Source organism: Neltuma alba, unplaced genomic scaffold (assembly GCF_004799145.2).
Source record: "Neltuma alba isolate B1F8T4 unplaced genomic scaffold, ASM479914v2 tig00011017_pilon, whole genome shotgun sequence".
Classification (NCBI taxonomy): domain Eukaryota; kingdom Viridiplantae; phylum Streptophyta; class Magnoliopsida; order Fabales; family Fabaceae; genus Neltuma; species Neltuma alba.
In genome coordinates this window covers 48,817-64,389 of record NW_021635770.1, presented here as the reverse complement: position 1 = coordinate 64,389, position 15,573 = coordinate 48,817, and the positions used below count along the sequence as shown (strand labels likewise).

Here is a 15,573-nt window from a genome sequence, read left to right as displayed (position 1 = left end):
TCCAAAAATGGCGACGAAAACCAGGCATTCTGACCAACTGGCCATGGAAGCCTCTTGGAGACTTTAAGGTTTCTTACGTTATTTCATTGTGTGTGTGTGTGTTTGTTCAAGGTTTCCTGGTATTATGTTATTCATTTCCATGCAAAATGTTTGGCTGACATGTATGCTTAATTTCATGGTTTTTTTAATATGATGGAAGTGGCTGCTGTTGGCACCGTGGGTGGCACACAGCAGTTACAAAATGATAATGAAGGAGGGAAATGAGAGGGGACGTTGGATACTTTCTGATATTTCCATATATGTTGGTGAGGATGCTTCATGATCAGATTTGGTTTCTTTTTCTCGTTATCAAACTGCCAAAGGCAAAAACAGAATCCTTGACAAGAGCCTCGATTTCGAACAAGTTGATAGAGAAACCAACTGGTAATTAACCAATCATCTTCTTCTTCTTCTTCTTATATATATATAATCTCTCGTTGCTTGGGTTTTGATCACTTATTAAAAACGTACAGTTAACCATAAGGACCTATCATATCTGTGTGTTTTTGTTGCTTTAATTTGTAGCTCACTAAATAGGTTACGGATGAAAAACAATTAGTTAACTTTAGTTAAAAATAATAAATAATTAGAAATATTTTTATTTCAAAATATATCCTTATAATAAATGAGAAAAAGGATGAAAGAGAATGTGTAAGGAAATGTGATAGAGAGAAATAATTAAGGGCAATATTGATAAGACAAACTCAAGTTGAAGTTTATAAAATGAACCGCATTTCTTTCTAAATTTAAAGCTTATAAATAGGATCGGACGAGTGGCTTTTGAGTTCTTCATGAAAGACATTTGAATGGACTCTTAATTACTACTCCTGAACCCATCTGTTACTGAATGATAAATTTCGTGGGGTCTAATGAAAGTTCGTGCATTATAAAAAATTTGAGCTTTTCTTAAATGGAAACGATACTTAGCTCCAAAACATTAATTTGATATAATTAAAAAAATGCTGAGTAGAACCCAATTTAAAATAGTTGTGATGGATTACAGTTCTTTTTTCTTTTAATCTATGTATTTTTTTTTTGCATGATCTCTAATTCTACTAAAACAAATAATGAATTAGCAACGAAATTTTTTAATTAATGTCACTAATTGATTGGTGATGAAAATTTTATCGTTAAACTAATTTGACAATGAAATTCTGTCCGTAATTTTGTAATTTTTTAGTATTATATGTGAATTTCCCGCCCTCATACTCACACAGTTATTTTAACAATATCTCTTGGAGTGTGAGTCTTGCATGTTCTATGTATTTTTGTTTTCTCATTCTTCTTATGATTTGGTAATTAATTAATGAAGGTCTCTATAACTCATTGCTGAGCCATCCATGATTATGAACCCATAGGGTCCACGTCATTATATACACCATGGAGCCGTCGGCTTTAAGTGTGTGTCTCCTGATCTCTGCTTTATGTTCATTTCTGCCAAACCTCGAATTAAGTTAGTGTCCCATGCTCCCATGAGAGCCTTAAGCAACACGAAAGCTTATTCGACTGTGTCTTTTAATTACCTGAGAGGAAATAAATGTATAAATAATTAGCTTGGCATTATTATATTCCTATCTGAAAATCATGTCATTATATAGGCCTCCACCCTTTTCACACCAAGACAGCTAGGATAATATTTTTTTAAAAGGAAAATTGAAATAAGTCCCACCCAAGAGAATTAAATAGAAAAAAGTCTCTTAAAATTATCAAATTATTTTGCAATCCCAAGGAACCTCGTTGTAAGATATTTTATTTGTTTAATTACAAATTGTTTTTTTTTTTTTAAAGTATGTATTAACAACTGAAAGAACAGTCATTAACAACTTAAGGTGTAACAATTAACAATTATCGCAACAGATATTAACAACACATTTTTCAGCGTATCACAAAAAAAAAAGCATGAGTTGTCAATATCTTTCATGATAATTGTTGATAATTATACCTTAAATTGTTAACAACTGCACTTTCAGTTGTTAATATATTTTTTTTTTTTTAAAAAAGAGCAATTTGATAATTAAACAAATGAATCTTTTACAATGTGGACTTTTTAGACTTCAGATTAATTTAATGATTTCAAGAGATTTTTTGTATTTAATTCTTTTGGGTGGAACTTATTGCTTCTTTTTTATTTTTTAAATTAAAGAGATAGGTGCTAATGGTTTGAGGTTACAAATAAGACCAACTTGCAACCTCCTACTCAGAGCTCTTATGCCACTAGACTACAAGGCCATCAAAAAAGACATGATAATGTAAAACATCTAAATTCTCACATTGAATGGTACGAAATGCTTTGAGGTTTCTGCGCGCCTGATTTGTATAGTCATATTAAACTTTAACAAATTCGGATTAAATCATGTAATACTTTAAATGAAGGTTAACTTTTTGTAGGCATCTTCTACAATCACATAGGCTTAAATGGAAGTTATTGTACCTGAATAAGCCAAGTTTATCCATAATTCTTCTTGTGTTAATTGATTTTTGCAGGGATGACCAAATAGTGTTAAACGCACTTTGTGTTTTACATTGGGTATATGTTAGTACCAGAGGGTTCTAATCTGCCATTCTGGAGAGCAGATGGAGTGATTATCACAGCAATTCTACATGCAGGACCTGTGGAGTTTCTGTATTACTGGTTGCATAGAGCTCTTCATCACCATTTTCTCTACTCTTGTTACCATTCTCATCACCATTCCTCCATAATCACTGAGCCCATCACTTGTATGCACACATGTTTTCGTCTCTCATCATCATCTTTACTTTCTCTCTACATCTATTTCATTCTCATCAATTCTATAAGTGTGTGTATGTTTATTTGTATGTATATCAGTTATTAAGACTCATAAATATGATTTTTTTTTTGTTGGTCGGACAGCTGTGATACACCCATTTGCAGAGCACATAGCATACTTTATGTTATTCGCAATCCCGTTGTATACGACGGTGATAACAAGGACGGCATCCATAGTATCATTTGCAGGTTATCTTGCATACATTGACTTCATGAACAACTTGGGTCACTGCAACTTGGAGCTCATCCCTAACTCTCTCTTCTCCTTCTTCCCTTTCTTAAAGTATATCATGTACGCCCCCTCGTAAGTTCCTTTACTCTCTCTCTCTCTCTACAATAATTGTTCTTGCAATTTGATATAAATTGAGGTCTTAGATTACCTGGAACCATCCCAGGTTGTTCAATAGATCAAGTTTGGTCTAATATGATCTCGGGTTGGAACTAGACTACACCAGACCATGATTTGTTTTTTTTTAGCCTGAGGTCTTATCTAGACCAGACCTCAGGTTGATGATTAACCCAGTCTAGTGTGGACTATGCATACCCCTATATATGTGTGTATATATATATTGAAAACATGTTTTTACTACTCTTAATGCAAGATCTTATATATTGGAATCTTTACATATAAAATAATCGTAATTATTATTTTTCATGCTCATCAAAACCTAACAATTTTGAATCCCCAATTATTTAATAGTTGAAGAGCAGCAAGCTAAGAGTGGGGGATGTTTATCCTTGAGATATTGAACATATGTCTTTATAACATTATTACTACAATATGTCTCATATCATAGACAACGTTTTCGTTCCTCTCATAAATTAAATTAATAAGATACCTAATCATGTGCGTAGGTTCCTTCACAACATGAAAATAATTACTTTTAAAACATTGATTATTTATATTAAAACTTAACATGTAAATCATAAAACGTACGTCTTCTGCTAGACAAGATGTGCATCATGAGGATGTATATATTTCTTTTGGGAGCACAGAGAATATTTAATTGGAAAAAATTATTCTAAAGAAAATAACGCAACAATCCTTTAAAACTGACATATACTTTGATAAATAAAATAATAAATATAAGTAATTAGACTTTTCAATCTTTATTTTAAGGGCACTTTCTAGAAGGATTGGATGTCATTAAGTAGGAAATAATGATGCTTTTTCTTTTTCTTTTTTTTAAAAATCACCCTGCCATATTTAAAGCTCATGCAATATTTTCCACCATGAATCATTAATTTGGATGCACTTCGTGATTTTAAATATTGGTAATTTAAAAATTTATCTCACTTTCAAACGAAACTAATGACTTATTTACCTTTCTTTAGTTTGTGTGAGATGATCAAAGGTGATTTATAATAAAATCAAGGAATCCCCTCCCTCATATTCTCTCATATATATATATATATATATATATATGAATATATTGCAGATGTAATATAATTGGCTCTCAAAACATTAAAAGCAAGTTAGGTCTGCAGTCTGCTTCTCGATAGCCTTACATACACGTAGTAGTGGTTATTTGCATTACAAGTGCATACTAATTTAATTTCCAACCACTTTGCTTTGATAATGAATCGAAACCCTATCATGTCATTTCATTGTAGGGTAATGCTATAAAAACTTCGTTTAAGTAAAAGTCGTGGGTTATACATCTCACTTATAATATCATGTTATTAGTACTTGCTTTTTTAATTAAAAATATTAAGTGATGGGATTTATGATTCAAGAGTTTCTCCAATTAAGTTGATATCTTGGGATTGAACTCTTTATTCGGACTTGTATTAACAAAAACAAAAAAAAACTTTATTAAAGGCCCCATGTTCATGGAATTGCATACGCCTAAATGGCTAAATATAAAGTTTAATTTAATAGTTTTGAATTGATAATCTCATTCTTTTTTATTTCTCGATGTATTAATTATTTCTTATAATACACACATCCAATACAACAAACACACGTGACAGTTCAAACCACGACATAGAGAAAGATTCATGCCTCTCCATTCCCAGGGCAACTTTGACCCTTGCTCCTTATTATTCAACCTTACTCCATCATTATCAACTTCTTCTCTAACTCATTCGAATACCAATATCAATTTCCAGTGGAAATATTAATCTTTCTGCAATAATTTTAATCTTGATTTAATTCCATCCTTTATTTCTTATATTACTTTTGGATTCCTAACTTTCATCTCGTGAAATGTCATGAATATTCTTCTATAAAAGATATTATGAAAATCACTCACAAAGTCATGTGCAGTATATTTCACAGTAGAAGAATATAATTAACAGTAATTTAGTTAATTGATCCTCAGCTGATTTGATTCTTTATTTGTGTGATCAATAGGTTCCACTCTCTGCATCACACTCAATTTCGGTCCAATTACAATCTTTTCATGCCAATATATGACTACATTTATGAAACTGTGGACAAATCCACAGAGACAACATATGAAACATCATTGAAGCGAACAGAAACCGCGCCACATGTTTGTGCACCTAACACACCTCACAACTCCAGATTCCATCTACCATCTTCGTTTAGGTTTTGCTTCTTTAGCCTCCAAACCTTCAAAATGGTACTTCTTCTTGATGTGGCCTTTCACTCTTTGGTCTTATATCATGACTTGCTTTTATGGCCGGACGTTTGTTCTGGAGAGCAATACATTCCAAATCTCACCATGCAATCATGGGTTATTCCAAGATTAATTCTTTGTACAGGTATGGATTTTACTATTATTAATCATTTAATTATCCAGTTCATTTTCTTAGGAAAAAAAAGTAAAGCCAGTCATTTGATTATTTAATTAATTAAAAATCCTTTTATAGTATATATCCAAGAGTCAAAGAGAAACATTGAATCAACTGATAAAAGAAGCGATACTGGACGCAGAGTTGAGTGGAGTTAAGGTCTTGAGTCTTGGTCTTCTAAATCAGGCAAGTTTCAATTTTTTTTAAAAAATCTATTTAAAGCTTAATTAATTGAGTATACTCTCACTCTAATGAATGACTTGAATATGTGTGGATGTAAAGGGAGAGGAGCTTAACAAATGTGGAGAGATTTACATACAAAGGTACCCACACCTAAAGGTGAAGATTGTGGATGGAAGTAGCTTAGTGGTTGCTGTAGTTCTTAATAGCATTCCAAAACAAACAAGTCAAGTGGTTCTTTGTGGTTCTTTTACCAAGGTTTCTCATGCTATTGCAACTGCTTTATGTCAAAGAAATATCAAGGTATGTTCAATTTTACTTATATGATTATCTAACTTTATTTTAATGAGCATTGTTGATTTGAGGAAAAGATTAAATAATAATTTACTACTACCTCCAATCCTTAATATAAGAGCTAGTTGGCTAATTTGAGTAAATTAAAGAAGTTGTTAAGTTAATTATTTGTAATAAATAAGTGTTATCTTTTTTAAAATATCCTTACTAATCATGTATATTAACTAGAACTATCATTTGACAAAACTTTTAACATGTGCAAGTGTACAATTACTACAAGGACTACCTTGGATAAAAAAATGAATAAATATGAGATAAAATAGATTGGGGTCTTATATTTAGAAACAAGTTTAAAATCAATTAACTATTATATTAAAGATCAGAGGTATATATTGGAAGCAACAATCCACTCATCTTAGCTAAATCTGAACTTGATATATGTCATATAATCAGAATCTGAAATTACTCAGTTCTTTCCTGCAGGTAATAACGACGTGCACAGACAGCTTTGAGAATCATCAATTAAGGATAAGAAGACCTGAGTTGAGAAAGAATTTGGTTCATTCGACATTGGACACTGCAAAGGTAATTAAATGTACTCATTTTTTAACCTAACATCATCATACTCCTCAATTATTGATGCAGTAGTCTAACATTAGCACAATATTATGTCACAAATTGATTCAGATATGGTTAGTAGGTGAGAAATGGAAGGCGGATCAACAAATGAAGGCACCAAAAGGATCGTTGTTCATACCATTGACTCAATTCCCTTCAAAGAAGTTGCGCAAAGACTGTTTTTATCTCACCAAGCCTGCTATGATAACTCCCTCTTCTTTTCAGAATTTACACTCGTGTGAGGTCAGTGATTTATATATATATATATATATATATATATAGACAGAGAGAGAGACACACACACACACAACTGTTTTTGATTTCTAAGGAAGAAGTAAATTAATAAGTTTCATTATACATATGACAGAACTGGTTACTAAGAAGGGTGATGAGTGCAAGGCGTATTGCTGGAATACTGCATGGCTTGAAGGGTTGGGGCGTAAATGAGTGCGGAGAAGTGATGTTCAATGTTGAGAAAATATGGCAGGCGAGTCTTGAACTAGGGTTCTGACAAACTCAATTATTTTTATATATTTTGATATCTTTTATATGGGTTTTGTCAACTTAATTAGTCTTTTTAGCTTTAATTGATTTAATATATTTTATTTTGAATTATTATTTTATAGGGGCAAAGTTGTCATATTTTGGTTTAATTGTGATTAATTGATTTTTTTAGGACAATTAATGCTACCTTATCTTTGAATTTTTGCTTGCAGGTTTTTGGAAGATTTTGAAATGAAAATTAAAATAAAAAAAAAAGATAAAAAAAATAAATTAAAAATATATATAATAATAAAAGGGGGAGCAAAACGCAACGTTTTGCCCCCCAACCTAATATACTATAATTCTTCATCTCCACAAGACGCGGGGGAAGAAGGCACGAGCTGGGGCGGCGGTGAAAAAGAAAAATAAAGAGGACCAGTCAAGACTTGTGAAGCACGAACAGGAGAGGACGCAAGCGGCGTGAAAACAGAGCTGGGCGACGTGAGGCGAGACGCGCTGGACGAGCACGGACGGCGCACAGGGACCTGCGAGTGAAAGAGAGTGACAGCACCCTTCATCACCACCGTCTTCTTCACTGCCATGGCCGACCGTATGAGGAAACTTATTGAAGTAGATTCTGAAATTATGCGTGGCTAGAGCTGAATAATCCTCTAATTCAACAATAATGACAGGAGCTTGGATCATCAAAGGGGAGTTTCAGTTGCTTTAATTTCTTACTCAATAATTGTTTAACAATTCCTAGGTCTTAGGATAGTTTTTCTGATTATTGAGATAATTGTATTGCTTAATCTGATTATATTTGGAGATTATTGTGACTGAATTATTGCCTAGCATTTGACATTGGGATGTTTATAACTTTGATTTTAATTACAATGTTATGGTTATGACATTTGTAATGATTTTGGAGTTAATATATTGTGATTTTCTAAGGTGGCTTAGAATTTTGGATCATATTGTCTCTTGCTAGCTTTAATTCTGTTATTTTGGATTTAAGAGTTCTAATTAAGCATTGGTTTCTAGCATCCTTAATCCCATTTTACTATTCTGGTTGCAGTTAGTAAATTGGGATTTTAGGAAAATATTTTGTGGCAACTCGAGGTGGCTCGGTTGTTGGATTAAAAGCTTAATCATAATTCTTAATTCATTGTTTTTAACTCCCACATCTTTTAGAGTGATGATTGCCTGCGTTGTTGAATTGGAGGATTGATTATCATCAATGTTATTTGTGTGTCTCATTTTCATTTCTTTCATCTTCAGTTATTTCAATCATCTTTTATATAAAGAAAATAACAAAAAAAAAGTATTTTAATTTCAATTTAATTCAAGGCATTTAGTTAGCAATCTTTCAAAATCAAAAAATCCTTTTTATAGTTTAGGTTATTTGCATTTATTTATTAGGATTCAATTTCATTTTCGGCTCCTCAAAGTGAATACGACCCGGATTGTGCACTATATTACAGTAATTCGGTTAATTTTTAGAGTAACCCCAAAGCGACAATTAAGGGAAGTTAACTTCAGGTTCCGCCCACTGCCATAGAAGATTCCCTTCACTGAACCCTAATCAACTAAATCATATCAAGATGGGTCCTCTTAGTTTCATGTTTTGCTCGCTCTGGCTCAAGTTGGCTAGAGAAGATGATCTTAATCACTTCATTTATTGTCGTCGTCTTTTGTTCTCTGTTATGTTATGTCATGAGATTGTAACTTTTGTGGTTTAATTTTTATTTGAACTCTTAAACCATATGCTTGTACATATATAGTGTCATGATATAGAAATGTCAAGGTATGTGTTATGCTACGTTGGCTCTCGTCCTTTATTTCACTTTAGTTTCTCAGATGCACCACTACTCCTTCGGTCCTTTTTATAATTCATAAATTCAACAAAATATTTTGTAATTTAGTACTCCATAATTTGGTTCATGAAATTTAATTTTCATCAATATGTTACATAAGGACTAATCTTGCATGGTTATGAAATTCGATAAATATTAAATTGCATTAATCAAATTGATAATTGAAACAAATTTGAGGGACTAAAAATTTTGATGTCCCTTTTTTAGGGAAAAAAAACCCTAAATTCTGGACCATGTAATATTTTAATTTGGGTCATTGTGTGTGCGTTTAAAGAAAAACACACGGGCTTGGGCATAAGTATATCATGGATGGGGGGCTTCAAGAACATAACCCCATCTAGGAAAAAGGCTTATGGGCCCAGTGGCTGCGCATTGGGCAGACCTTTTTCTGAAGAAACTGGAGCTCTTACCCAAAAAAGGAATCAAATTATAGTGCCTGCTTTTTTTTTTGGGAATTACAATCAAGTCCTACAAAAGAGAAATAATTATGAAAAAGTCCTAATAACAATTTCAACAGCCTATAATGACAAGTCCTCTAGTGAGAATAACAACCTATAGGATTTGTTTTTCAATTATTTTCTTTGTCTGGGATCTCATTGTAATTCTTTTTCTTTTTTTTTCCCGCCAAAGCTTTAAATTAAACTTCGACGATGGCAAAAAGATAAAAGTAAACTGGCAGGCAATTGGTTAGGTGATCATCACACATGATTTGACTAAAGATTTCTCGACGATCAAAAGTAAATAAAAATTCAAAATATATATACTATAAATTAGCAACTTGTTATATGATTCACTAAGTTAGTACAACTACTTTTCAACCTTATTGTTTCCGAAATTAAATGCCTTGATTTATGTACAAAGTAGTTCACAGCATAAACATCTGATATTATCCCCCTTTTTTTTTTAAAATAAGAAACAATTTTTTTCGGAGTATAAGAAACAAATTGTCTTTGTCTAAGATTTTAAGGTTAATACAAACTTTGATTTTTTTTTTTTTTAAGTTTACCCTCATTTTAGTTTTGGTCCTTCAAATTTCAAATAATAGGTTTTGGTCCCTCAAGTTTCTTTTCATTTAAAATATTTGTCCTTATAATCCAATAAAAACTTAGACCATTTTACTCTTTGAAGGATCAAAACCTATGATTTCAAGCTTGAGTGATTGAAACCGAAACGAAGGCAAACTTGATGGATCAAAAATTATATTAACTCTAATTTTAAAATGGTCTTGTCACTTTTACCCTTATTAAATATTCACTTATTATCTCTCTGAAATAAATTTTTACTCATTATCTCTCATATACTTTTTTTACAAACAAGGGAATAATTAGAAGAAGATGTATATATCTTACACATTTATTGCTTTTAACTAAATTTGACTAATAGTTTGATCCATATGATTTTGGTAGTTGTTTCTTATAATAAGGGATGGAGGGAGTATGTTTCACTCTATAATACTACTTTCAGCCCTTTATAAAGAACTAGTTGAAGATTTGATTTAATCTTAAATATAAAATCTCAATCCACCTTATCTATAGTATTTAGATAACTACCATAAAAAGTAATTTTTTACCACTATATAATTACAAAAGAGCTACTGCTTTTTTTTACAGTATATGTTGTGTTAAACACCGTAAAAAGATGTTGCTAAAACTGTTTTTTATAGTAGTGAAAATGAAATATTGTGAGGATGATTTAGCATTAGTGACCATCCATATATATATATATATATATATCTTAATACTACCTTTGATCTTAATTATAAGACCTCATTTGTAGTCCACAAATGAGGTCTTATAAATAGGATAGGAGGTAGTACATGTTATTAAAATTATCCTTGACTACATCTTAGTAGTGGTTTAATTTAATTACTGTCATATCGTGAATTAATTACTCCACCCGATATTTATTATAAGGATTTCTAACATGCCTCTTAATATAATGTTTTACTCAAAGTAATAATTTTTTATCTAATATCTCTGGTAAATTATAAAACTTTCTAAGTAATTAATCAAACTCTTTTAACTAATGAATTTTATTGAGGATAATTTTGACATTTTCTAATAAAAATTAATTTTAACTAGATTTCTTAATTTACATAAGCTGTTAATATGTACTTATAACTAGAATTTGGATAGGGAATAATAAATAATAGTAAGTCATTAGAACACAGTCTAATATGATGAAAAATTTATTGAAAAATAATGAAAATTTTCCAATAAATGAAATGGCTATTATATTTAAACGTGTGCACCATCATTGCCAAGTGCTTTGGAACAATGATATCTCACCTAACGCTCGTTTTTTACTCAAATTTTCACATCGGATATCCAAGTGAATTGAGACATAGGGTCCTACACTTAATTAATTGGACCCTTAGGCTGATAATTCCATGCTTAGAAAGGAAATTATTATGACATAGTTAAACATAATATTTATTTGAGGGTCCCACTTATAAGTTATACTAAGGTATATTTTAGCATATGTTGACTAATTTCTATCATTGTCTGTCCAAATTTTGTGAAAAACTGAAAACTTTCATGAAATTGGATGTGTGGTAGATAATTGGACAAAGCAAAACCGACAGCCCAAAGTGACTTTATGTTGAGAAACCCACAAAATATATTTGAATTTTTAAAATGGAATTAAAAGTGATGATCATTATACATTGTCAATGACTTCTATGAGGGAATATTATTGTTAGTTACTAATTTTTTATCATTATGATTGATGAGAGTGGGGAGTAAGTTGAGTCCAACTGTAATAATTAAACATTACACATTAGTTGCTTGGGAACAATGGTTCAAGCCAGGGTTATAGAATGGCTTATTTCTAGTTTGTCCTTTCATGTCAAAGGAAAACAAAATGACAAGTAAAAGAGGACCAAAATGGTAGTAAGCGGCATCACTCTCATAAAGAGAAAAACATATATTTGAATCTAGGAAAACACACTTATTGAGAATGCTTTAATCTTAATATTTCTGACCTAATAGCAATTAGTCTTAAATCCAAAGTAACTTAAGGATACTTTAAATTATGTAAAAAAAATAGTGCATATATATATAATTGTATCACATCATTACAGAAATTTAGTTTCAATTTTATGACATTTTATTTTTTTTAAAAAAACACACAATCACATGACTTCATGATTTTTTTTTTTTGGGTTTTATGTGATTACTACATGATTTCAGAACGAATATTTGTATTCATTTAGCACGTAACTTTTAGTTGATGAATACAAAAAGAAGTAAGGGTTTGATGGGTGGCACAACCGACGCCCCATGCCCTATTATGGCTAAGGCAGTGACTTCCAATTGTAGGGAGAAGGACTTGGAGGCCTAATATTAAAAGTTGATTGCTCTAAATTATTGAAATGTCATTTAAATACTTATATTTTTAAGTGAAATTAAATGACAACACACAATTACCAAAAAGTTCCTTCTTTTTACAGAAAAAACCTATTTCTGTGGTAGAACTCTATCCCTATTGTCAATATTCAATTCATCATCAATCGCAGCCAGAGACACCATTGCCAGTGATTGGAACTACTATTGTTGATGGCTGGTGGAGCAGCCACCCTATTAGAGTTGAAGCGATTCTCAGTGCCCTTTTATTTTTTTTAATTAAAAATTTATAATCTTATTTTTTTAATTTTTTAAATCAAACTCATCAAAAAATTTTCTTCCCTTTCTTCCATTTCTCTTGTACTATATATAACCATTTCTTCCATTTCTCTTGTACTATATATAAGATTAGGGTGTACGAAATTTTGATTGCCAAACCGTACATATAGATTAGCTTTCATCTGTGCAATGCTTTAATTTATCGTGATTCTAAATTTAAATTTAACATCATATAATACTAGTAGTATACTTACAAATGATGAATGCTTGTATAGGACTTGTTTTGGCTTTTAATTAAATGTATAATAACTGCTGGATTTTATTGTAATCGAAGAAACATAAAATATAAAGCCGACAGAAACTTGAAACAACAAAAGGAACCTTAGAAACAAGCAACTAGCTAGGTAGCCGCTATGAGTCTGATACATGAAGAGATCATTGTGGGAAGCATGTGGAAACATGATATAATGTGTGTGTAGATACATTGAACTTTATGAGGTGATGGAAGTTAGTAGGATGCGAAAAGATTTTGTCTAAATAATTAATGACCAACTTAACGTCAATCACGCAGACATGCTTTAAACTGATATAGCAACCTCACCATCTTATCAATAATCCTTTTATAAACCTCTCTTTCTCTCTCTCTGACTTCGAATTAAGCTTAACCTTACTCCATGTGTTTTCATTCATCTAAGGACTTCACACATGGGTTAGTTCTAGTTAATCTAACCCTTGTCCACAGTCTGATCTAATATCACGGCGACATTTAGTTCAAATCATCATTAATAAATTAATCCATAGATTGTTATGAAGCTTTTACCTGATTTTTAATTAAGGTTCTTGTGATCTTTTTTAATCAACTTTTTGTATTTTTTTTATTTGCATAGTTTTGCTTGATTTTAAATAAGTCCTCATACCTTCAGGTGGTTAATGACAAGATTAAAAAAAAAAAAACTATAAGAACCTTATTAAAAATCAAGTAAAACTATATAATGATCTGATTAAAGGGGGAAAAAACTCAGTGACCCAATTAAAATGATGTGAAACTATAAGTGTTTGGTAATAAAAACTACAAAGGCCTGACTTTTTTTTTTTCCCAAAACAATTAAGGGCATGATTATAGCCTTATTAAATACTTTCTGATTTTATATGTAATACTCATTTTATAGTGTATTTTATAATACAAAATGAGTTTTATATTTAGAATGTGAAGAAATATTACACGTTGCCTTATTCACTACGAATAATAAGCATTGCTATCAATAGTATTATTAAATTATGGAAAGTATAGATTTTTAGACATTATTATTTTAATTTTTTCCACATATTTTAATGAGGTTTTTTTTTTTGCAGCATTATTTATTTGTATTCATTTTATATTTCTCCTCATATTTTAATATAGAGGTTAGATATCTTAAAACCATAGGTTATCGGACGAAATAAAATAATCAATGAATTACGTAATGTACTAACTTGCATGACACATAATTAATTATTGTCAACGTCACTTTCTCTGTGCTCACACGTTCAAGATCTGTTTAAATACGACAACATATACAATAGATATTCATTATCTGAGATCTCTGATCCATGACTTGTGTTCTATCTTCTGTGCTTTTTACCAATATGACAATTTTCCTTCCTGTCCCACAAATGATTTTGCTTTCCTGTTTCTGAACATGCACTAAGCTGGTTTCTCTTCTATAAAACTTGCACTTATTTCACCACTTTTCAAGCTCTCACATGCCCACCATATTCACTTTGATCGATCACATAACTTTGTTTAATTTCACAGTTTCAAATCCCAAGATCGATCGATCGAAGTTCTAATTAGTTTCTCATCTTCTCTCTCCAATCTCTCTCTATCATGGCTGATATTGATTACCATACTAAAAAGCCACTGATCGATACAACTCCGACGTCGTCTCTGAAGCTCTTTGGCATTAACATTCACAAAGGTTCAGAATCTGATGAGGCCTTTAACTCCGGCAACGATCACCGGAATACGAGTGCCAGTATTGTTGTCGTGAGTTTGCCAATTCACAAGCACTGGGAGGCCATCAAAATGCACACAAGAAAGAAAGACAGCTTCTGAAGCGAGCTCAAATGCAAGCTGCTCGTACTGCTTTTGCCGCTTCGCATCATACTTATATTCATCATCACAACCCAATCATATTTCCTCCACCTGATACCCTCACCGGATCGCCACCTCCGCCTCCGCCACGGCAGTCTCCGTGGCCGCACAGTGTGGCACAAAATCCACCACCTTCGGTGTATCATTCTGGGGAATTCGGTGTGTGTGTGAATTCTGGTTTTGCAGCAGGTTTGCATGATCCTTCACGATCATCATCTATGGCGGCATACGGCGGCTTTAATGGCGGCGATGGTGGCGAACGAGGCTTCAGTTTGGATTTGCAACTTAGTCTCTGATGAGTAAGGAGCATATTATTGACACTGAGATGCGCAAGATGTACGACAAGATCCAAAACAAGACGACACAATAAGGCTATATCAAGTTTGTAAGTATCTTGTCGGAGTTAAAATGAGTGTTGGATACAGTACTACTGTTTCATGTTTCGAGCACCAGTGCTTTTATTAATTAGATTTTGAGTTTCAGATGTGTTTTGGGAATTGATGTAAAAATCTTGGTTCGAATTATAAATCTGAAGCAAATGATATATATTCAAGCATTTTCAACACGCCCAAATCAGAACTTAATTAGAAATTGTTTTTCATTTTTTGACATATATACTTTTGTTCCACTTTCGCCATGTTTGTTATATAATTAATTAGTTTCAATAAACTTTTCCATAAGGAGAGAGAGCTATGGGAGAGAATGTGAGTACTATAAATATGGGATATAGGATTGCACGTATAGGAGCGTTTATGAAGAAAATGCTCCCATACCCGCAAG

At 31.8% G+C, this 15,573-nt stretch overlaps 1 protein-coding gene and 1 pseudogene across 1 annotated transcript; both read left to right on the top strand.

Moving 5' to 3' along the window:
* The first annotated feature begins 17 nt into the window (after positions 1 to 17).
* LOC114760760 (very-long-chain aldehyde decarbonylase CER1-like) lies at positions 18 to 7,190 on the top strand (annotated as a pseudogene).
* A 7,452-nt stretch (positions 7,191 to 14,642) lies between these two features.
* Positions 14,643 to 15,384, top strand: LOC114760759 (zinc finger protein 6-like; the record flags this gene model as incomplete). Its single annotated transcript, XM_028950048.1, has 1 exon — positions 14,643 to 15,384. A coding segment is annotated over one exon (447 nt), but the record flags the coding sequence as incomplete, so codon positions are not given.
* Between the last annotated feature and the right edge of the window lie 189 nt (positions 15,385 to 15,573).